This window comes from Dama dama, chromosome 22 (assembly GCF_033118175.1).
Source record: "Dama dama isolate Ldn47 chromosome 22, ASM3311817v1, whole genome shotgun sequence".
Taxonomy (NCBI): Eukaryota; Metazoa; Chordata; class Mammalia; order Artiodactyla; family Cervidae; genus Dama; species Dama dama.
Window position 1 is genome coordinate 17,419,590 of NC_083702.1, and position 25,183 is coordinate 17,444,772.

Consider the following 25,183-nt stretch of genomic DNA (forward strand, 5'->3'; position numbering starts at 1 on the left):
AAATTAAAAGATGCTTGCTCATTGGAAGAAAAGCTATGACCAACTAGATAGCATATTAAGAAGCAGAGACATCACTTTGCTGACAAAGGTCCATCTAGGAAAAGTTATGGTTTTTCCAGTAGTCATATATGGATGTGAGAGTTGGACCATACAGAAGGCTGAGCACCAAAGAATTGATACTTTCAAATTGTGCTGCTGGAGAAGACTGTTGAGAGTCTTGGACTCTCCATTGGACTGCAAAGAGATCAAACCAGTCATTTCTGAAGGAAATCAACCCTGAATATTCATTGGAAGGACTGATGCTAAAGCTGAAGCTCCAATACCTTGGCCACTTGATGGGAAGAATTGACTCATTGGAAAAGACCATGATGCTGGGAAAGACTGAAGGTGAAAGACGAAGAGGGTGTGAAGTAAGAGTTGTGGCTCATTTTTTTTTTTTCCCCATGAAGATATTCAGCCAGTACATCATTTAAAAATAAAAAAATTATACTTTCCCCTTTGAAATATCTTGATGCCTTTGGAGAAAATCAACTTATTATACATAGGTTTAGGCCTATTACTGAACTTGATTATGTCCTGTTGATGTATTTATCAATCCTTACTCAAAGACTATATTGCCATGGACACATTGTAGGAATCTTGAAGTTAGTTTACTTCCATTTTTGTTCTTATCTTTCAAATTTGTTTTATCCATTTTTGCTCCTTTCCATTTTAATATGTACACAAATATTTAGAATAGGTATATAAATTCACCTCACTGCTCTTTAGCCAAGACAGTCTGTGTGCATGGATAAATAATGTATAAGCCATCAATCTACAGTCCTAAAGGATGTGAACAAGCTGTTCCTGGGTGCTACCAAGGGAGAAATTTTTAAACAACACATTATAGGAACTTCCCTGGCAGCCCAGTGGTTACGACTCCATGCTTCCACCGCAAGGGGTATGGGTTTGATCCCAGGTGGGGGAACTAAGATTCTGTGTGCAGTAAGGTAAGGCCAAGAAAAACTTTTCTTTTTTAATTTAAGCATAAACAGCACATTATAATCATTTAGTTATTCCACCTCATGCTTAGTCTGTCCATGAATCAGTTCCAAACAATTTGGCATCTGCAAAGATAAGCATTGAGCTGACTCAGCAGACCCAAGGATGTCAGAGCCTCAGAGTTGGTGATTTATTTTGTAAAGGGGAGGACTGTAAAGAGTTGGAAGGATATCTTTGTCCAACTGGTGATCGATCATTAAGAAAATTACACAGGCTGCAGGGAAGTGGTTCAAGAAAAACAAAATACAGGAATACTAACTAAAGGAATTAGGCCACTTTGTGGGTTAGTATAAAACAATTTTCTTTTAAATCCTCTAGTGAAGTAGATTTGTACAAAAGTGCCAAGAACTACTTCAAATTCTACTGAATGGAAAGGCATGTCCAGTCTTACTCAGAATTCTTAGTATGCTGCAGTTTTTACATAAATGTGGACAGAGGAACAACGGCCTCTTGGTGGGCTGGATAAAGGCACGAGTACTTAGCACATATCCTGATTAAGAGAATTATCCAAGTCTACCCTTAAATGAAATATTCTCTTGGAGCCTGCTGAAATGAAAATACAAGCAACTTTGGTATGTTTAATGGTGATACTAAAATTCTCTGAAGCTCTGACTTTGATGAAAATGATGGTTGCAGCTGAGACAAAAGCTGGTTCCTGCTGCTTGGGCTCCTTATGTGACTTCATTATTGGGAAGATAAGATGATGTCAAGGAAGATGTCACAGGTAGCTTTCCAAGGCTACTGTAAATGTATCTGAGTGATGGGGGAATGACTGGGATTTTTCAAAAGGATGAGAGTCAAAGATAAAATGGCAAAAAAATGGAGGGCATCTAAAGTTACTGAAAGTATACAGATGGTTGGAAAAGGCAATGGCAACCCACTCCAGTACTCTTGCCTGGCGAATCCTGTGGACAGAGGAGCCTGGTAGGCTGCAGTCCATGGAGTCGCTAGGAGTCGGACACGACTGAGTAACTTCACTTTCACACATTGGAGAAGGAAATGGCAACCCACTCCAGTGTTCTAGCCTGGAGGATGGTAGGGATGGGGGAGCCTGATGGGCTGCCGTCTCTGGGGTCGCACAGAGTCAGACACGACTGAAGCGACTTAGCAGCAGCAGCATACAGATGGTTGACTGAAAAATAGCATGAAAGAGGAGGAGACAGGTGGGATAACTGCTAAAAATTTTAATGATTCTCTATAAGAGATTATATGATCAGATCGCCTGGAATATCTCCTCAAACTGTAAACAAACATGACAACTTAATTCATCATAACCTTTATGAATCATTAAAATATTATGCAAGAGATGAATCTACAGGCCCTTTAGAGTCAATACTAAATAAATTAATGCAAAGTAAAGGAGAAGATTATGACTCTGAGTGACAGGTAGGCCAATATGTTTTGGCACAATGCCCAGCAGGCAGCAGCCTGAAGGTGGTAAAGAAACTTTAGTGGGGTTGATGGACACTGGTTCTCATGTATTGTAATACAAAAATGAAAGTTAGATGGCAGTATACAGTATTTAGGGCTTCCCAGGTGGTGCTAGTGGTAAAGTATCTGCCTGTGAATGCAGGAGATGACAGAAACGTGGGTTTGATCCATGGGTCAGGAAGAACCCCTAGAGTAGGAAATGGCAATCCACTCCAGTATTCTTGCCTGGAAAATCCCATGGACAGAGGAGCCTGGTGGGCTAAAGTTCATGGGATCACAAAGAGTCAGACATGACTGAGCAACTGAGCATGCACCCACACAAATGTCTGTCAGATCCTTCATTCAGAAGTATGGTGCAAGCCTTGTGATTTTGTGTGGATTTTCTCTCTGGATGATTTGCTGAAAGTGCAGTATGAGTATTCCCTACTATTATCGTATATCAGTCTCTTTCTCCCTTTAGACCTGTTAGTATTTGCTTAATATATTCAGGGGCTTCAATGGGGAAGTATATATTTGTGATTATTAAATCTTCTTGATGAACTGACCCCTTTATCATGATATAATTGCCTTCTTGTTTTCTTATTACTATTTTTGGCCTAAATACTATTTTGTCTGACATAATGTAGCTACCCCTGCTCTCCTTAGGTTTTCACTTGCCATGGAGCATCTTTTTCAGTCCCTTTACTTTGAGCCTTTGTGTGTTCTTAAATCAGGAGTGACTCTCCTTTAGGCAGCAAATAGTTTGATCTTGATTTCCATGCAGCTAGTAACTTTTTGAGTAATGAATTTAATCCACTTGCATTTTGACTGATTATGGATATGTAAAAATTCCTAATGCCTTCTTATTGCTTTCTGACTGTAGTCCCATTGCCTTGTTTTGTTTCTGTCTTAGCCTACTTTTTTACTTTGGTAATTTTTCATGATGGTGTGCTATGATTCCCCTTTACCTTTTATAAGTATACTCCAGATTTTTGCCATGCAGTTCCCATGAGTTTTACATGAACATATTATATATAAAACAGTTCATTTTATACTGATAGCAACTTAAGGTGCCTACAAACACTCTACTTTTTAACCTTCCCTTATATATTCCAATGTCACATTTTATCTCTTTTTATGTCGTGTGTTTGTTAAGAAGTTATAACATCTACATTTGTTTTTACTACTCTTTTCCTTTAATCTTTATTCTAAAGTGAGGTGGTTAACACAAACTGTTGTATATATATTCATTTTTTTTCATGTCACAAATTAACAGCATTTTGTTTAAGCTTGAAAAACCCCTTTCAGCATTTCTTATGAGTCAGGTCTAGCAGTGATGAACTCCCTCAGCTTTTATTTCTTTGTGAAAATCTTTCCTTCTCTTTCCTATGTGAAGGATAACATTGCTGGATGGAGTATTCATGGCTGACAATTTTTTTCTTTCAACACATTGAATATGCCATTCCACTCTCTCCAGGCCTATAGAATTTTTGCTGAGAAATCTACTTATATGATTATCTCTTAAAATGGACAGTTTCATTATACAGTATCTGGGAGAAGGTATTTCTGCATTCAGATAATAGGGTTATTACCTTTATGAACTTGGATGTCCAAGTCTCTTCCTTACGTTTGGAAAGTTCTTGGCTATTATTTATTTAAATAAATTTCCTCACAGTTTCTCCTCTCTTTTCCTTTCTGAACCTTAATTATTCTAATATTTGTATGTTGAATGGAGATTAATAGATCATGTAGGATATTTTGTTCATTTTCATTCAATTTTCTTTATTTTCCACTGATAAGAGTTGTTTTAAAGTTCCTATCTTGTAGTACCAGATTCTATCTTGAATTTGGTCTACTCTATTTTAGATGCTCTCTATACTATTTTTCTTATTTCACTTATTAAATTCTTCAGGACCAGAATTTGTTGGTTCTTTGTTATAATTTCTGTTTATTAAATCTCTTATTGTGTCAATATATTATTCTTCTGATTTCATTGTATTGCCATTTTGTGTTTTCTTATAGCTCATTGGGATTCCTCAAAACAACAATGTTGGATTCTTTCTAAGTTAGATCACAAAATTCTATGTCATCGACATGTGCCTCTGTCAGTTTGAAAGATATTTGTCACTCTTTGTGAGGATGATATCTTTCCACCTTGATGGTCCTTGGAGCTTTGCACTGGTGCTTTTGCATTTGAAGTGGTAAACAACCCTCACCCCCCAAATCCTTAGTAATTACCTTCAGATGATACATACTCTTCTCTGACCTTGTATGGATACACCCACTTCACATTTCTTGCTCCTTCTGTAGCAAAATTGTAAACTTTTTTGTCTTCTCTGATTCTTACCACTCACCAGGCTGGCTGCTGAAAACCTCTCTTTTGTTTTGCACAAGGTTCTACTTCAGCTCAAGTGTGCGGTTACCCCCTTGCCCACAGGACTGTCCTGTTTTCCTGAAAACAGTCCATTTACCGAAGTTTACGCTCAACACTCCACACTTGGGAATACACACAGGGAGCTGTCAACAGTGTAGAGGTAGGCATGGGCTGAGTACTCAGGGCACTGGGGGCACCAACATGCCCAGAGAGAAGGATCCTCCTTTGGGGTTTCCCCAGAGGCTTGTGTAGAAGTTTTCTGTTGAAGTCGTGAGCACAGTCAGCAAGAACTGCATCCATCTTATACCTTTTGACACTCTTAATGACCTTTCGCATCATTTCTCTTTCCCCAGTCATGAGGTGTGGCCCCAGAACTCTGGGTGCTATCAGAGAGAAAAGGATTTCTTCGTGCCTCCCACAGAACTGGGGAGCTGGGCACTGACATATTTCTTCTTTCTCCCAAAGAGAAAGGCCCCACTGGCTAGTTCAGCTCCATAGTGTTTCACCTAGGGGTGAGGGCAGCACTGGAAAATGACTCTTACCATCTGCAATCTTTCTTTCTTTTTTTCTCCAATGGAATGCTGCTTTCAGGAATCTTGGACTCTGCCAAGTTTCCTTCATGCATAGGTGTCTGACCAAGTCAGAATTCTCCAGGTTTTCCCCCATAGCCTAGAGGGCATGGAGCAGGTTCACTGGCTTCTGCTAACTCCTGTGACATAAGAAAGGGCTTAGATCCTATTATTGGGAGCACAGGTGGGTGAGTATCCTCCTGGCCCCCTGGCACTAGATACTGGAGCCTACAACATTCACAGAGGCAGTTGAGATCATGGATGTCCGTGATGTCCATGGTTGCAAATGTGGGAGCCCTGGGTTTGATCCCTGGGTTGGGAAGATCCCCTGGAGAAAGGAACAGCTACCCACTCCAATATTCTGGCCTGGAGAATTCCATGGACTGTCCATCGGGTTGCAAATATTTGGACATGACTGAAGAGAAAGCCCACAAGCAGCAATGAAGACCCAGCCCAGCCGAAAATAAATAAATAAATCTTTAACAACAGTAATAATATTGTGTGAAATTAACATTTTCTGAATTTTTCATTGGATGTCTTTGTACTTAAGAAATGCATGCTGAGTAAAGGAACTTGATATGTATAAGTAATTTTTAAATGATTCAGAGGGGAAAAAAACCCTGACTGAAGTATATGCTTATTGTTTACACATTGTTCTTGATGGTTATATGTAGGTAAATAGTAATGTTTAGTTTTAACTGTATTAGTCTTCTTAACATTTCTGCCCTGACTTGAAAATAGATGAATGATTAGAAGACTCATTTCATAAAAAATAAAGACATGTCATGAAATATCTACCTTTTGCAGCCGGTTTTCCCTCACTCTGTACTCTTGGGGACATTTCACTCCAGGAGCATCCTGAATACCAGTAGCCCTTCCCTCTCTCTTACCTGAGCAGATCACAGAGGCTGTGCTGCCATGGGAACAGTCAGGACCACCCAGGACAGTCACAGGGCAACTCCACAGGAAGGCCTCTGCCCCCAAGCAGTGAAATCGGACTGTTGCGATCTGATCACTTCCTTCCACCAAGTGTGGTCCTCTGGGGGTGGAGATGGCAACACCACAGCCAAGTTGATGACAGACAACATTAGCGTTGGCCAGACTCCAGTGGGAGGCACAGAGCACTCTCCATCGTCCAGAAATGTTCATCTTCACTTGCCCCTCACACTGAGAGGTGCCATTTGTTACGAGCTGGACTTCTGAGTATGCTGGATACAAGATGACAGGATTTCAGAAACATCTCATGATTTCTCACCTGAGCAGAGTGTGCAGGGAGGTTATTCCTGACATGCATCTCACCTGAACAGACAAGCTGAGCAGCTCCACTGTGGTGACAGGTGCCCCCTGGACAGGGCACTCTGGGGCAGAACTGGAGCTTAGGCTCCTCCCCTTTACACCTGAACTCTTCAGCCCAGACCCGGCCATCGGACTCTCTGAAGGGCACGTGTCCCAGCACAGACCCAGCTGTGCCGCATCCCAGCTCTGCACAGATGACGTGGGCAGTGGAGAGTACAAAGTTCCCATCAGACAAAGGGGTCCAGTCTTCTCCAGAATGTATTTCTACTTGTCCTAAGCAGGGTCCATCCCCTTCAACCAGACGAACAAATCCTAAGGGAAAACAACAAACCAGTGAGTCTTCATGATCCTGTCTTGACAAATGGAAACAACACATCACAGGCAGTGGTGTGAAAGCTTTTCTTTTCCAGAAATGGAGCATGGAGAGAAAACTTGACAGTTTTCACAATTGCATTTCCCTGAGCAAGATTCTGAAGAGAAATTTAGAAAATCAGCACGGTCAATTTGGAACGACTGAATTCCAAGAATGTGTACTTTGAGATTGGTTAGAAAAGTGTATTCCTTGGTCTAGGAGCCTGGAAACTACAGGGCTTAAGACAGATCATTGGAATGGCTGAATACAAGTAACACATATTTTAGCATTAGATACAGGATGACTTTCCATTTATTTTTATCTTTATTAATTTCATTTGTAAATATTTTGTAATTGTAAATGAAGCTGACACACTGCCAAAAATATATATAAAAGGAGAAGGAGAAGGAGATGGAGAATGAAAGGAAAGAGGCAGTGAACAAATATACCAATTTAGGGAGTTCCAAGTATCCAATAGGGATAAACATATAAATATTTGGGGAAATATGAGTGGAATAAGTTTCTAGATATTACATTACCCTCTTCTTCTCCCATCTGCCACCTAATCCTGCCATCCTTTTATATTTCTTCCACTTCAGACAAATAAACACCATCTTAAAAGACTCAGATTGATGGAAAAATGAATCAAAAAGGAAGCAATTGCTATAGAAATGGAGTGTAGATGAGGTATGTGGCAGGTAAGGTGGGATCACAAACCAAAATAAAAATTCATCACTTGGTCATAAAAGGAATACATTTTGAAGAGAATGAAGGTAACTCAATGGAAAAAAGATTTAATTTTTCAAGTACAACTCACGGGCTTCTGAGTGTGCTCTGATCATTTATTGCTGGAGTTCTTAAAGGTAAAGTATTGCCAAACAATTTACAGCATCCAATCAAAAAATTACTAGAATTCCCCCCAAAAGAAAAAAGTGACCCATAGCAAGTTTTTTTTTTTAACATACTATGTTTTTTAGAAAGCAATCGTTGAAAACAGATTCAGAAATTATAGAGATGATTGAATTGGCTGATAAAATCTTTAAACCACTAATATTAATACATTTAATGAAGCATAAAAAGAAAGGAGAAATTAGAAAGAAAAACAAATGGGACTTCTAAACAGTATCTGAAATGAACAATTATTTGGATTACTTTAATGAGAGGTTAAACATTGCAGAATAAAAGAAATGGGAAGTTAAACAAATAGCAATATGGACTACCCAAGCTGAAGCAGAGACAGAAACAATAAAAATATGAATGGAAACTCAGTGGCATGTGGGAAAATATCAAATTATATAAAATATGTGTATTTGAAGATTCAAAATAGGAAATGAGGAGGAGAAAATGTTAAGAAATGACAGATGGAATTCTTCCAAATTTAATGAAAACTGTAAACCCACTGGTCCAGAAGGTTAAACAAATCCCAAATGAAATCAATAAAACATTCTTACAAAACCCTATAATACAATTGCTGAAATCCAGTGATAAACAAACAAACAAACAAAAAGAAACAGTCTTGAAAGCCGTCAAAAAAAGTTGACACATTACATACAGGAAACTAAGACAAGTTGCCCTGACTTTTTGTTGGCAATGTAAGTCCCTTAACAAAGTCAAAACATATTTGAAGCACTGGGGCTGGGGAAGGTGTTACATAGAATTCAGTCACCTATGAAACTACTTTTCAAAACTGAATGAAAATTTAAATGATGTCAGATAAATAAATGATGATAGAATTTGAGGTGACCAGACATATGCTACACAAAACTGCTACAAAATGTCTTCAGGCTAAAGGTAAACAATAAAAGATGAAAATGTGAATCCACCCAAAGTTATGGACACTGCACTAAACAGTAATTTTGTGGATAAATATAAGCATTTTTCTCTCATTTTTAATATAGAATATTTAAGGCAAAATAATAGCAACATTTTATAGGATTCATAATGTAATTACAAGTAGAATGTATGACAACAGTAACACAAATGACAAGAACAGGGAAGTGGAAGTTTACTACAATAGGTTTGACATTGTGTGTTGTGACAAAATGTTATCTCAAGGTAAAATGTGATTATTTTTGTTGTTCAGTGTCTAAGTCATGTCTGACTCTCTGTGACCCCATGAACTGCTGCACATTATGCTTCCCTGTCCTTTACTAGCTCACTCTTTTGAGTTTGCTCAAACTCAAACCCATTGAGTCGATGATGCCATCCAACTATCTCATGCTCTGTCAACCCCTTCTCCTCCTGCTCTCAATCTTTCCCAGCATCAGGGTCTTTTCCAATGAGTTGGCTCTTCACATCAGGTGGCCAAAGTGTTGGAGGTTCAGCATTGGCCTTTCCAAAGAATATTCAGGGTTGATTTATTTTAGGATTGACTGGCTTGATCTCCTTGAGGTCTTCTCCAGCACCACAATTCGAAAGTATCCATTCTTCTGCGCTCAGCTTTCTTTGTGGTCCAGCTTGAACATCCATACATAATTACTTGAAAAACCATAGCTTCATCTACATGGACCTTTGTTGGCAAAGTGATGCCTCTGGCATACATTGTCTAGGTTTATCATAGCTTTTCTTCCAAGGAGCAAGTTTTTTTGTTTTTTTTTTTTTTTAATTTTATGGCTGCAGTTACCATCTGCAATGATTTTGGAGTCTAATAAAATAAAATCTGTCACTGCTTCTACTTTTTTCTCTTCTGTTTGCCATGAAGTGATGGGAGCAGATGCCATGATCTTAAGTTTTTTGACTATTGCGTTTTAAGCCAGATTTTTCACTCTTCTCTTTCACCCTCATCAAGGGGTTCTTTAGTTCCTCTTCATGTTCTGCCATTAGAGTGATATCTGCATATCAGAGGTTGTTGATATTTCTCCTGGCAATCTTGATTCCAACTTGAGCTTCATCAAGCCCAGCATTTTGCATATTGTACTCTGCATAAAAGTTAATTAAGCAGGATGACAATATACAACCTTGATGTACTCCTTTCCCAATTTTGAACCAGTCCATTGTTCCATATCTGGTTTTAACTGTCACTTCTTGTCTTGCATACAGATTTCTCAGGAGGCAGGTAAGGTGGTCCAGTATTCCTCTCTTTAAGAATTTTCCACAGTTCATTGTGGTCCATACATCAAAGGCTTTCCCATAGTCAATGAAGCAGATATGGATGTTTTTCTGTAATTCCCTTGCTTTCTCTATGATCAAATGAATGTTGACAGTTTGATCTCTGGTTTCTCTGCCTTTTCTATGCCCAACCTGTACATCTGGAAGTTCTTCATTCACATACTGCTAAAGCCTACCTTGAAGGATTTTGAGCATAACCTTACTAGCATGTGAAATGAGGAAAATTGTACAGTAGTTTGAATGTTCTCAGGGATTCCCTGGTGGCTCAGATGGTAAAGCATCTGCCTGCAGTGCGGTAGACCCGGGTTCAATCCCTAGATTGGGAAGATCCCCTGGAGAAGGAAATGGCAACCCACTTCAGTACTCCTGCCTAGAAAATTCCATGGATAGAGGAGCCTGGTGGGCTACAGTCCATGGGGTCGCAAAGAGTCAGACATGACTGAGTGACTTCACTTTCACTTTCACTTGAATGTTCTCTGGCATTGCACTTTTTGGGGATTGGAATTAAAACTAACCTTTTCAGTCTTATGGCCATTCCTGAGTTTTCCAAACTGCTGACATATTGAGTGCAACACTTTAATATCATCTTTTAGGATTTTAAGAAGTTCAGCTGAAATTCCATCACCTTTACTAGCTTTGTTCATAGTTACGCTTCCTAAGGCCCACTTGACTTCAGACTTCAGGATGTCTGGCTCTAGTTGAGTGACCACACCATCGTGGTTATCCAGGTTATTAAGACCTTTTTTGTACTGGTTCTCTGAGTATTCTTGCCACATCTTCTCAATCTTACCTGCTTCTTCTGGATCATTGCCTTTTATTTTCTTAGAGTCCTCAACTAATATCATCAAAAATTTGCTGAAGGTGAGATTGGAAAAGATCATTTTTCCAATGACCTTCCCAACATAACACAGAGAGCTGATTGAATGTGGCTGCTAAGGACCCACTACAGATTCCTCAGGGCTCCCTTGTCTCACCTTCTCATCGGGTGGCATAACATGTTCCTGAGACCCAACCAGTGGTATCAGAGAATTTGAAGGGATATATGATAATATTACCTCAATTCTGGCTATTAGCTTGGGATTAATGTCCTGAACAATTCATCAAACATTTATATAATAACTGGAAATATCTCTGACAAAAACTGTGACCACCCAATCACATTCTAATTTCCACCTTGGCTCAGGTCAAATACACTTAGGCAGGATAGAGCACTTATTATGTATCAGTAATACTCTCTTAACCTCACTGCCCTTAGTTTTGCTCCAGCTTCTGTGTTGTAATTATCAAACTTCAGGTTTTCCTGCAGCTTCAACATTCCCACAAATAGGATGTGAGCTCCCCACCTAGGTGAGGAGGTACACCACTGTGAGACAATCCCCTGACACAAATCCTCCATCTTTTTCTTCCCTATGACCCAGTGACCTTCAAATGCATCAATGATATCACCTCAAACCTTTATAGTGTAACTAAACCCTGACCCTGAGTACTGTAACTTGTTCATGGATCTTCACACCCCATTTTGGGTCACCACTCCTGTTTTAAGGATTTTCTATTGGTCCCTCTCCCATGTACCCACCCACTGGCACTCTGTCTCTCTAGGACTTGGGAGTATAATACACTTGGTTTGCCCGCACCTCTCCTATGTCCCCCTCATGTAACTGCACTTGTCTGACCGTCCCATGAAAGAATACAAGCTATCATGATGAACTTAAATCCTAGAAGTTCAGCCTGGCAGTTGTACATGTATGAAGCATTTGACCTCATCTCTCTTCCTCCTATGAAGACCACATGACTGGAAGGGTTCAGTGACTGATGAGTATGGCTTTTGCTTTCTCTCCAGGGACAAGCAAGCCCTTCTGCTCCCTTGAACACCTAACATTCAAGGAGTCACTGGATCATTGGAATCTTCAGCCAAGACTTTCCTAAAGGCTGTGATCCATATTCTCATAGTTAGTCTGGGAATGAGACTGGGAGGCTTCTCCTGCTGGGGATTCCCTTTTGGACCAGACAGCACTTACCTGAGCAGACTGCTCCAGCATCCTTGTCATGGGAATGGCCCTCTGGACGATGGTCTTTCACAGTAGGGTAACTACACTCGGTGATCGCTGACTCTGGCCCTTTGCAGTAAATATAGTGAAACCAAATGGGTCCAATTCCTGGTCCAAATTTAGCCCCTTTGGGAGCATCAACAGCAGTTCCACACCCCAGCTGTCTGCACACCACAGATGCTTCCTCCAAGCTCCAATTTAGATCATTCACTGTGCCCCATTCTCCTTGGTGCTTCACTTCCACTCTCCCCTCACAGCGGTGGGCTCCATCCTTCAGTCTCATTTCCAGAGCTGCAAGGCAGACACAGACACAGGAAATGGTTCATAGAAGAAATTTTACAAGAGCATGAAATAGTATGCTGGTTAAGTATTAAAAAAATGAATATTCTAATCTCTGGGGGGGGAAATCACTGTGAATAGCATTTGTTGACCTCTGTGGTATAAATTTTCCTGCTGACCCAACTCTAAGCTCCCAATGTGTCATCACTGAACATGGAGCAGGAAGGAAGGCACCAGGTATTTCTCATGAGTCTATAGAACCAGCTCCAGGGACACCACCGAGGACAGGCCTTCAGACACTCTGGATGCTGCCCTCCCTGTAGATGTGCCCAAGGCTACTAGGGCCCAGCTTTCCCATCTCAGTTACAGAGCATGACCCAGGATCCAGGGAGGAATCCTCCCTCTCCTTCCCTGTCCATAGGAAGCATCTCATCCAGCTTAAGAACAGAGGGCTGGGGTAACAGGCTCTTAAATGTCCCAGTTATTCCTGCCATCTGTGTTCACATCCTTGTGTAATCCCCATGCTCAAATGTACCTAGAAACTTGCATCTAATAAATGGAATTTGACAAAAGTGTTGAAACATCAGTTAGGCTAGGTTTCAAGATGACTCTGGTTTCTCCCTTGTTGACCTTCCTGCTCTCTCTCTTTCCCTGTTGAAGCCAGCTGCCACTTTGTGAAAACTTATGGGGAGATCCTCATGACAAGAAATGGAGGCAGGCCTCTAGCCAACAGTCACCTAGGGACAGAGGCTCTCAGTTAAACAGTTAAATAGCTTCCAGCATTCAGGTGAGTATGTTGGATGATATCCACCCCTGCTTGAACCTTCAGATGACTGCATCCTTGTAGACATCCTGAGTCAGAGGACCCAGGTAAGCCATGTCCATTCCTGGCCCACATAAAGTGTGAGATACTAGGTGTTTGCTGACTTAAGCGGCCAAGTTCAGCAGTAATTTGCTGCACAACAACATGTAACTGATGCATGACTTCCCTCCAGAGTCAGAATACAGGGGGTGAACAAGCTGGAGGGTTATACACGAGCCTTCACTACTTCATCCAGATGAGACTTCTTCCTGTGTGACCAGGTCTGCTGCTTGGTCCCAAGCAGAACTGGGACCCAAACCACCTCTTTCTGTCACATCAGGTCTCACCCAGTGTCCCAGGCTCCTGCCTTCCTGTAGGGAACTGAGAAGTGAGTTTCCTGAGACCTTGAATCAGCTCCATTAGCTTTGAATTCAGGTCAGAAAGTGAGAATTTTTCTTATAATCTAATGAGATGTGGTCCCTGGAGCACCATTCACACTGCTTAAGTCTAAGCCCTGCCCCCTGTCCTTTTACTCTGGAAACAGAAGAGGTGCATCACAGAGGGAACATCTGGGGAAATTAACTGGAGGAGATCCTGATGTGTAGTCAGATCAGGCAGGTCACCATGACAAAATATCACAGACTAACTGGTTAAACAACAGAAATGCATTTATCTGATCACAGTTCTGGAGTCTGGTAAGTCCATGGTCACAGGGCTGGCAAGGTCTCATTCTGAGTCCTCTTCTCTGGACGTGCAGGCCACAACTCCCTCACTGTGTGCTCACCTGGCCTTTTCTAGGTTATGGGCACCCAGAGAGAGGGAGGGAGATGTGTCTCATCCTCTTCTTATAATGTCATATATTGGATTAGGGCTACATCCTTATGGTCTTATTTAACTTCAGTTAATTCCTACAGGCTCTATCTCTGGTGCAGTCACAGTGGGAAGTAGGACTTCAATATAGGAACATTGAAGGGACACAGTTCAGTTCATAGACCTGTGAGTCTCATCTATGATGGTAATAAAGATAAGTGAGGATAGTATAAAAGATAAAGTATATCCTAGTTGGAGTTAATATCAATACGTAAATTTTCTTAAATTGCAACATTAAAAGCTCCAATATGGCTCAAAATTTCAAAAGTTCAGTCCATTATTATTTACTGACTGATTTATCAAAATAAGGCAGGGCCACCTGTAGTGCCTCCACAAGTCTATCTACAGTTGGAAACATGATTATGACATTTTGACAAAAAGAATGGTTACTTGAAATGCTAGAAAACAAGTTTTCCTAAACCGATAATTCCTAACTGAAATCAAATGCCCTTTGAAAATAATTCTTTTTAATCGTAACATGGTAATAAAGAGGATGAAGGAAAACTTTTGAGGAGATGAAAAGTCTTATGACATAAATTGTGGGAGTGATTACACAGATGTATATTGATCTCCAAACTCAAAAGTTGTAAATATTAACTATGTACAGTTTTTGTGTCAGTCATACTTAAAATACTTAAAAATAAAGGAATTTTTTTAAAAAGAAAGAAATGTTTCCTTAGAGACCTCAAGAGTATCATCAAACATCTGCTAAAGGTGCGGTTGGAAAAAAAATTACTTTTCGTGATCTTCCCCAACATAACACCAAATAGTTGACCTACCGTGGCTGCTAAATTCTTAGTGACAATGTCCCCTGTGTCACTGTATCATCAGATGGCATGACACTTTCCTAAGACCAACCACCAGTATTAGAGAATTTGCGATTATATGTGATAATATCTTATTCATCAGGCTATTTTCATCAGGTTAACGTCCTGGACAATTCATCAAACATTCCTATAATAACTGGAAGTGTCTGCCAAAATACTCTAACCATCCAATCACATTCTAATTTCCTCCTTGTCTCAGGTCAAATACACTTAGACAGGACTGAGTCATTATGTATCCTTTCATGCTCTCTTAACCTCACTATCCTTAGGTTTGCTTTAGTTTCTGTGTTGTAATTGTCAAGCTTCAGGTTTTCTTGCAGCCTCAACATCCCCGCAAATAGGAAGTGAGCTCCCCACTCAGGTGACCAGGTGCACCAGGACGATGAGATTACCACCTGACACAAATCCACTCTTGTCCTCCCTTGTGACCTAGTGACATTCAAATGCATCAGTGAAATACCCTCATGTCTCTTCCTTCTGTAATTCCACCCAACCCCCATACTGTATCTTGTTCACAGGTCTTCATCCCCCATTTTGGGTCACCACTCCTGTTTTACGACTTTCCTATTGGTCCCTCTCCCATGTACCCACCTGCTGGCACTCTGTCTCTCTAGGACTTGGGAATATAATGCACTTTGTTTGCCTGCACCTCTCCTACATCCCCTCTTGGAGTTGCAATTGTCTGACCATCCCATGAAAGAATACAGCAAGCTACCATAATAAACCTAATTCACAGAAGTCCAGTCTGGCAGCTGTACCTGCATGAAGCATTTGACCTCACCTCCCTGCCTCCTATGAAGACCACAGAGCCTGGAAGTGCTTAGTAGCAATAGGTGTGGAGACTTTCTCTCCAGGGACAAGCAAGCCCTTCTGCTCCCTTGAGCACCTAACCTTCAAGGAATCACTGGATCACTGGAATCTTCACCCAAGAATGTTCTAAAGGCTGTGACCCATATTCTCATAGTTATTCTGGGAATGAGACTGAAGCTTCTCCTTTTGGGAATTCCCTTTTGGATCAGACAGCACTTACCTGAGCAGACTGCTCCAGCATCCTTGTCATGGGAATGGCCCTCTGGACAATGGTCTTTCACAGAAGGATAACTACACTTGGTGATAGCTGACTCTGGCCCTTTGCAGTAAATATAATGAAACCAAATGGGTCCAATTCCTGGTCCAAATTTAGCCCCTTTGGGAGCATCAACAACACCTCCACACCCCAGCTGTCTGCACACCACAGCTGCCTCCTCCATACTCCAGTTGTGATCATTCACTGTGCCCCATTCTCCTTGGTGCTTCACTTCTACTCTCCCCTCACACCTGTGGGCTCCATCCTTCAGCCTCACCTCCAGAGCTGTAAGACAGACACAGACACAGGACACAAGAGATTTTAGCAGATCATGCAGTGGAATGCTGGTAATTATTAAAATACGAATACTCTGATGTCTGAAAACAAATGCCTGTGAATAGCATTTCTTGACCTTTGTGGTAGAAACATTCCCACCATGGCTAAGTGTAAGCTCCCAATGTGCCATCACTGAACATGGAGCAGGAAGGAAGGTGCCAGGTATTTCTCACAAGCCTGTAACACCAGCTCCAGGGACACCACCGAGGACAGGCCTTCAGAGACTCTGGATTCTGCCCTCCCTGTAGATGTGCCCAAGGGTACTAGGGCCCAACTTCCCCATCTCAATTACTGCTCCTGTCCCGGGATCCAGGGAGGAATCCTCCCTCTCCTTCCCTGTCCATACAGAGCATCTCATCCAACTTAGGAGCAGAGGGCTGGGGTAACAGGCTCTAAAGTGTCCAGGTTATTCCTGTCACCTGGTGTTCATCTAATCCCTGGATTAGACGTCTAATCCCCAGACAAAAATGTACCTAGTAACATATATCTACAAAAGCAATTTGCAAAGTGGTGAGATGTCAGTTAGATTAGGTTTCAAGACAACTCTGGTTTCCCCTTGGTGACTTATAATATTCTCTCTCTTGCTTTAATGATGCCAGCTGCCATTCTGTGAGCTGTGTATGAAAAGACCCTCATGACAAGGAATGGAGGCAGGCTTCTATCAACAACTGGAAAGGGACTGAGACACTCAGTCAAAGAGCTAGCCAAAGGTCTAAACGCTGCCAACATCGAGGTGAGAACATTTGCATGATATCCATCCCTGGTTGAACCTTCAGATGATTGCACCTTGTGAGACATCTGAAGAGATAGATTCTAGATTATAAGAATATCACACAAAGAAAACTGCCATTTTCAATGGCCAGCACTTCCACAGAACTCAGAAATGACTCCTATATCAGCACAAAGGAAGAGAGGGCAGGAAGCAAGTGAAATAGAGAGGCTGTGATGAACGTGGAAGTTGACCTGGATCATGGCCCCCAGTCTTCCCTCCTGCATTCCGTGCATCTTCATCCCTTCCCCATTCAGCACTTTAACACCTCAGTCTTTTTCAGCTAGTGAATCTCCTCCCAAATCTGTCTCCTGAACGGCCTGAAATCTATTCCTTAATTCATACACGCTCCTCTACATTATTATTGTCATTCAGTCGCTCACTCATGTCCAACCTTTTGGGACCAAATGGACTACAGCATATCATTGTTTCCACAGTGCGATTTCTCCTAAACACAATTCATCACTTCTAAAAATCCACTGCAGAGGATAAAATTTCTCTTCCATGCTCAACTCATATGATTAAGAGAAAGAAGCTCCAAAAGTTGAATTTCAATTAAAATAATGAAAAGTCATTCTGTTCTAATCTTATCTCTGCTGCATCACCACCACATTTGCCTACCATCACATCACTAACCATTGTTCCTGAAAATACAGAAAATACAAGCCAGTAGGAGGAAACTGGTGACTAAAATTAATAGAAGGAAATTGCAACAGTTCATAAAAATGTCATAGCTTAAGTTATAGCAACATCATCGGGGAGTAAAAACCACAGTCAGGGTTTAAGTGCCAGAACACTCTCAAATCCTTATATTTTAAAGTATATCCTACCTGGAGTTAATATCAAAACATAACTTTTCTTAAAACTGCAATATTAGAAGCTCCAATATGATTCAAAATTTCAACAATTCAGTCTATTTCTATTTACTGGCTGACTATTCAAAATAAGGCAGGGCTACTTGTAATGTTTCCACAAGTTGATCCACAGTTGGAACCATGATTATGACATTGTGACCATAAGGACAGCTACTTGAAATGTTAGAAAAAAACTTTCTTAAACCAATAATTCTTAACTGAAATCAAGTGCCCTTTGAAACTAATTCTTTTTAATCATAACATGGTAATAAACAGGATGAAGGAAAACTTTTTGAGGAGATGTTCAGGCTTATGGCATAGACTTTGGTAATGATTACACAGATATATACCGATGTCCAAACTCAAAAGCTGTAAATATTAACTATGTATGGCTTTTGGTATGTCAATCATACCTCAACAAAGGAGTTTTAAAAAGAAAAGAACTGTTGTCTTAACAGACTCAAGAGTATCATCAAAGATCTGTTAAAGGTGAGGTTGGAAAAGATCACTTTTCCAATGATCTTCCTCAATAAAACACAGAGAACTGATTGGCTGTGCCTGCTAAGGACTTACTGCTGATGTTCTCAGAGCTCCCCTGTCCCACCACCTCAGCTGCTGGGAGAATACTTTCTTGAGACCCAACCATCTCTATTAGGGACTTCGCCGTGATATTTTATATTATCTTCCTCATTCCAGCTATTGTGGTGGGTTTATACCCTGGAAGGACATCTCTGATGACTCTGTGGTAAAGAATCTGCCTGCAATGCAGGAGACAAATGTTGAGTCCCTGGGTTGAGAAGATCCCCTAAAGGAGGGCCTGGAAGCCCTCCTATATTTTTGCTTGGAGATTCCCATGGACTGAGGAGTTTTGTGGGCTATAGTCCATTGGATTGCAAAGTCAAATATGACAACTGAAGTGAATGAGCACTCACACACGTATACCCTGGAAAGTGCATCAAACACTCTGAAACAACTGGGAACATTTCTCTCAAATACTGTGACCACCCAATCACATTCTAGTTTCCACCTTGGCTCAGATCAAATAACATAGAAAAAATCAATCCCTTATTATATATCATTTCAAGTTCTTTTAACCCCACTGTCCAGTTTCTGTATCATAATTGTTGAATTTCAGGTTTTCCTGCAGCCTCAACATCCCTACAAATAGGATGTGAGCGTCCCACCCAAACAATCAGGTGCACCAGAGTGGTGAGTCTATTCCCTGCTATAAATTCCTCTTCTCATCCTTCACTGTGACCTAATGACATTCAAATGCACCAGTGAAGTCCTCCCTTGCCTTTTCCTTGTGTGACACCACCCAGACCCCCAGTAATGTCACTTGTTCACGGATATCCACTCCCTTCTTTGGTCCTCACTTCTAGATTTATCTTATCAATTGGTACCTCCCTCATTACCCACCTGATGATATCTGTCTCTCTAGGATCTGTGAATATAATGGAATATGTTTGTCTGAATCTCCCATGTGTTCCTTCTTGTCTGACCATCTCATGAAAGAATAGAAAAAGCTACCATGATGAAATTAATTCATACAGGTCCAACCTGGCAGTTGTACATGTATGAAACACTTGAGCTCACCTCCCTGTCTCCTATGACACATCACAGAGACTTGAGGGACCAGTGACTATGGGTCTGGAGACTTTCTCTCCAGGGCCAAGCAAGTCTTTATGTTCCTTTGAGCACCTAATATTTAAGGTATTACTGTGTGAGGGGAATTTTCACCCAAGTGTGTTCTAAAGGCTGTGATCCATAGTCTCAAATTTACTGTGGAAATGAGACCTGGGGATTTTCCTACAAGGGATACCATCCCAGACCAGGCAGGACTTACCTGAGCAGACTGCTCCAGCATCCTGGTCATGGGAAAGGCCCTCAGGACGATAGTCTTTAAGAACAGGATAAGTGCAGTCTGTGAGCACTGACTCTGTCCCTTTGCAATAAGTATACTTAAACCAAATGGGGCCAATCCCTGGTCCAAAATAAGCCCCCCTGGAAGCACTAATGGCCGCTCCACACCCCAGCTGTCTGCACACCACAGTTGCTTCCCCCAAGCTCCAATTCAGATCATTCACTGTGCCCCATTTTCCTTGGTGCTTCACTTCCACTCTTCCCTCACAGCTGTGGGTTCCATCCTTCAGCCTCACCTCCAAAGCTGCAAGACAGACACAGAACAGAGCAGAAATTTTAGGAGATCATGTGGTAGTATACTGGTAAGTACTAAAAAAAGGAAAATTCTGGTGTCTGAAAACAAAGCCCTGTGAATAGCATTTCTTGACCTTTATGGTAGAAATATTGCCATCATGGCCAACTCTAAGCTCCCAATGTGCCGTCACTGAATATGGAGCAGGAAAGGAGGCACCAGGTATTTCTCAGGAGCATGCAGAACCAGCTCCAGGGACACCACCGAGGACAGGCCTTCAGAGACTCTGCATGCTGCCCTCCCTGTAGATGTGCCCAAGGCTACTAGGACCCAGCTTCCCCGTCTCAGTTTCAGCTCATGGCTGGGATCCAGGGAGGAATCCTCCCTCTCCATTCCTGTCCATAGGGAGCATCTCATCCATCTTAGGAATAGAGGGCTGGGGTAACAGGCTCTAAAGTGTCCTGATTATTCCTGCCGCCTGGTGTTCCTGTCCTTGTATAATCCCCACACTCTAATGTACCTAGTAATGTGTATCTAACAAATGGAATTTGGTAAAAGTGATGAAATGTCAATTAGATTAGGTTTCAAGATGAGTATGGTTTCTCCCTTGCTGAACTTTCTTGCTCTCGCTCCTGCTCTGATGAAGCCAGCTGCCACATTGTGATCTAATTTGGAGAGACACCTATGACAAGAAAGGGAGGCAGGCCTCTAATCAACAGCCAGCCAGGGACTGTGACTCTCAGTTCAACAGTCCACCAAGGTCTGAATGCTGCCAACGTTCAGGTGAGCATGTTGGACGATATCCTCCCCTGAGTGAACCTTCAGCTGATTGCATCCTTGTGAGACATCCTGAGTCCAAGGACCCCATTAAGTCATGTCAATTCCTAACCCACAGAAAGTGTGAGATACTAGGTGTTTGCTGACTTAAGCTGCCAAATTCAGCAATAATTTGCTGTATAGCAACACAAAACTAATATAGGGTTTCCCTCCAGAGTCAGAAGACAGGGGGTGAACAAGCTGGAGGGTTATACATCAACCTTCACTACTTCATTCAGACAAGACTTCTTCCTGTGTAACCAGGTCTGCTGCCTGGTCCCACCTGGAACTGGGACCCAAACCGCCTGTCTCTGTCACGCTAGGGCTAGGTCTCACCCAGTGTCCCAGGCTCCTGCCTTCCTGTCGGGAACTGAAAAGTGAATTTATTGAGACCTTGAATCATCTTCATTAGCTTTGAATTCATGTAAGAAAATGAGGATTTTTCTTATAACCTAATGAGATGTGGTCCCTGGGGACACCATTCACACTGCTCAGGTCTCGCCTGGCCCCATATGCTTCACTCTGAAACCAGCAGTAGTGAATCAAAGAGAGGAACATGTGGAGAAATACTGAACTGGAAAAGATCCTCATGCGTTAGAAGTCTCCAGCTGGTGCCTACCACAAGATACCACAGATTGGCTGGTTAAATAACAAAAACACACTTATTTTATCAGATTTCTGAAGATTGGGAAGATCACTTTTCCAACAATCTTCCCCAGTTTAGCACCCAGGAGCTGTTTGTCCATGGCTGCCAAGACCTGATGCAGGTGTCCTAATGTCCTCCCCTGTCCCACATGCCAGCATCTGGCATGGCCCTTTTTTAAGACCAATCAGCTCTATTAGGGAACTTGTTGTGATGTCTGATCATTTCTTCCTCAGTTTCAGCTATTCTGATAGGATTGATGTCCTGGACAATTCATCAAACATTTTGATAACAAATGGGAATACCTCTGGCAAACACTGTGATCACCCAATCACATTCTAATTTCTACCTTGGCTCAGTTCAAATACATTTAGACTGGATTGAGCCCGTGTTATGTATCATGTCAGGTTCTTGTAACCTCACTGCCCTTAGTTTTGCTGCAGCTACTGTGTTGCAATTGTCAAACTTCAGGTTTTCCTGCAGCCTCAACATCCCCACAAATAGGATGTGAGCTCCCCACCCAGGTGAGCAGGTGGGGAGAGTGATGAGTGTGATGAGACTAGCCCCTGACACAAATCCCCCATCTTGTCCTCCCCTGTGACCCAGTGACCTTCAAATGCACCCATGAAATCCTCTCACATCATTTCATAGTATAGCTACACCTGGACCCCAAGTATTGTCACTTCTCCATGGGTCTTCACTCTCTCTTTTGTGTCTCCACTGCTTCATTGAGCCTGATCTCTTGGCACCTCCCCATGTACCCACCTAATAAAACTTTCTAGGATGTCTCTCTAGGATCTGTGAATATCATAAACTTTGTTTATGCACCTCTCTTCTATCCCTTGTTATAACCATACTTTTCTGACCATCTCATGGAAGAATACAACAGGCTACCATGGTGAACCTAAATCATAGAGGTCCAATCCAGCAGCAGCACATGTATGAAACATTTGAACTCACTTTCATGCCTCCTATGACATGTCACAGAGACTGGAGGGACCAGTGACTACAGGTCTGGAGACTTTTTCTCCATGGCCAAGTAACTCCTGATGTTTCTTTGAGCACCTAATGTTCAAGAAATCACTGGGATCCTCAGCCACGAATGTACTAATGGGTGTGACCTGTATTCTCATGTTATTCCCAGAAAGAGATTGAGGCTTTTCCTGCTGGAAATTCCTTCCCAGACCGGACAGGACTTACCTGAGCACACTGCTCCAGCATCCCCGTCATGGGAAAGACCCTCAGGACGATGGTCTTTAAGAGGAGGATAACTACACTGAGTGGGCAGTGACTCTGTCCCATTGCAGTAAATATACTGAAACCAAATGGGGCCAGTCCCTGATCCCAAATAAGCCCCTCTGGGAGCATCAGTGGCAGCTCCACACTTCAGCTGTCTGCACACCACCTGTGCCTCCTCCATGCTCCAGTTCTGATCATTCACTGTGCCCCACTCTCCTTGGTGCTTCACTTCCACTCTCCCCTCACAGTGGTGGGCTCCATCCTTCAGCCTCACCTCCAGAGCTGCAGAGGGACAAGGACACAGGAGACATTTTAGGAGGCCATGAAGTGGTCTACTGGTAAGTATTAAAAAATGGGATATCTGATTTCTGAAAATGCACATGAGTTTGAGCAAACTCCATGAGATAGTGAAGAAGAGGGAAGCCTGGCCTTCTGTAGTCCATGGAGTCACAGAGAGTTGGAAATGACTTACCAACTGAACAACAATAATTAGGCACATGGAAATACTAATAGTTTCTTGCTTATTTGAAATGAAGCATAACCATGTAATCTGACTTATCCCATGAAGTGTGAGAACAAATAATGTCACTTTTACAAAGAAACATTTAACAGTCAATATATTTTCTACTAAGGAAAATCTTGCAGCGTTTTGTTAAGATGGTAGCATAACAATATGGTAGGACATTCAACAACCTGGTGCTTGATAAATTACGATAAACAGAGACCCTGGAAAACTGAATACAATATGTCATGTGAGAAAAATAATAGCTATTAGTTAGTACATTATAACCTGGCTTACTTTGGCTATAGTTATAAGAAATAGAAGAAAATTAAGAAAGAGAAAATATTAAGATAGAGACTTAGCATATATTACCTCAAATTGCAAAGCAGTTACACTAAAACCTAAGTCCCTAAGAACATGAGAAACAAATAACGAGTAAACTGAAGCCTCAAATACACTAAGAAAAATTGCCAATCTCAAACTCTATAATCAAAAAACACTCTTTTAAAGAATAAAGCCCTGGAAAGTGACTTCACCAAATTGATGATGTAGGAGACAGGCGCTTCCATCCCCCCAAAAAAGATCAACAATTATGCAGCTATCTACAGATGGAAACAACTCTGGACAAATCTGGAATCCTCTTAATAACTTTTAGCAACACAAAGATATCATCATTTTGCCAGTATCATTCCATCCCCCAAGCCAGCATCATTCGATGCCAAGAGAGTTCCCCTTGCCAAGAACATCAGAGCAGGCTGATAAGCCAGAGTTCTGGCCTTGTGGGGCAACATGTGAAGGTAGTTCTTCCATTTCACCTCACCCAGACCCACAAAGCTGAGACACATATAAAGACCTGGAATAAGGAAGAAAAGAAGGGGCTACAGCAGCTGCCACACAACAGGAACAACTGCAGTTCACAGAGTCCTGCTCTGTAAGCAAATTCAGCAGATTCTGCCCCTGAAGAAACCAATGCTGCAGACCTCCTGCAGATTTCACCAGATCACCCACCCTGGTAACATATTCACTGACATCAGATCCAGAGTATCTCCAGCTTCACTTCCTCCAGAGCCCAGCAACAGCACTGGCAACAAGCTCAGCTTTCTGGCTGAACAAGTGCAAGTTTTTGTTCAGTCGCCCAGTCATGTCTGCCTCTTTGCGACCCCATGGACTGCAGCAAGCCAGGCATCCCTGTTCCTCACCATGTCCCGAAGTTTGCCCAAGTTCATGGCCCTTGCATCATCTGCAAGACACTAGTCTAAACACAAGGTGCTCACCCCAACACCATGCATGCACTCATGGCTAGACCCTCCAACTGTGCACTTGAATCCCACCAGCCTGACACCCGTCAGCAGGCTCCACTGCAGTGCTCAGGCCCGGGGAAGAGAGTGCAGCCATGGGAGAGCACATGGAGAGCCAGAGTCCCCCAGGCTGCCAGGGAGCCCTTCGATGGCCCAGGCCCTTGCTGCCTTCTTGGGTCTCCACCACTACATGTGTGTCTATAACTGGCACCTCCCCTATACAGACTAAATTTGGTACCCCAAAAAACCAAAACAGAAAACAAATCTGAGTAGAAGTATTTGTGAAAGAAATAGATTTCATATAAAAATTTCCCACAAAAAAACTGCAACTTTCAAGGGTCAGCACTTCCACAGAGCTCTGGAACAACTCCACATCGAGATAAAGGAAGAGAGGGCAGGAAGGAATGAGGACAGGGAGGAAGTGTAACACAGAGGCTGTGGTGAATGTGGGAGCTGACCTGGATCATGATCCCAGTCTTCCCTCCTGCAGTCCTTACATCCTCACCCCTTCACCATTTTGCTAGAAATG

At 42.0% G+C, this 25,183-nt stretch overlaps 1 protein-coding gene across 1 annotated transcript in view; it reads right to left on the reverse strand.

The window, feature by feature from the left end:
* The window catches only part of LOC133043051 (antigen WC1.1-like), a 65,280-nt gene that overhangs the window by 13,333 nt on the left and 26,764 nt on the right, over window positions 1–25,183 (reverse strand). The window contains 6 exon segments of the mRNA XM_061123941.1: window positions 6,285–6,602; window positions 6,694–7,002; window positions 12,169–12,489; window positions 16,007–16,327; window positions 19,848–20,168; window positions 22,816–23,136. Of these exon segments, the coding sequence (XP_060979924.1) occupies window positions 6,285–6,602; window positions 6,694–7,002; window positions 12,169–12,489; window positions 16,007–16,327; window positions 19,848–20,168; window positions 22,816–23,136 (1,911 nt within the window).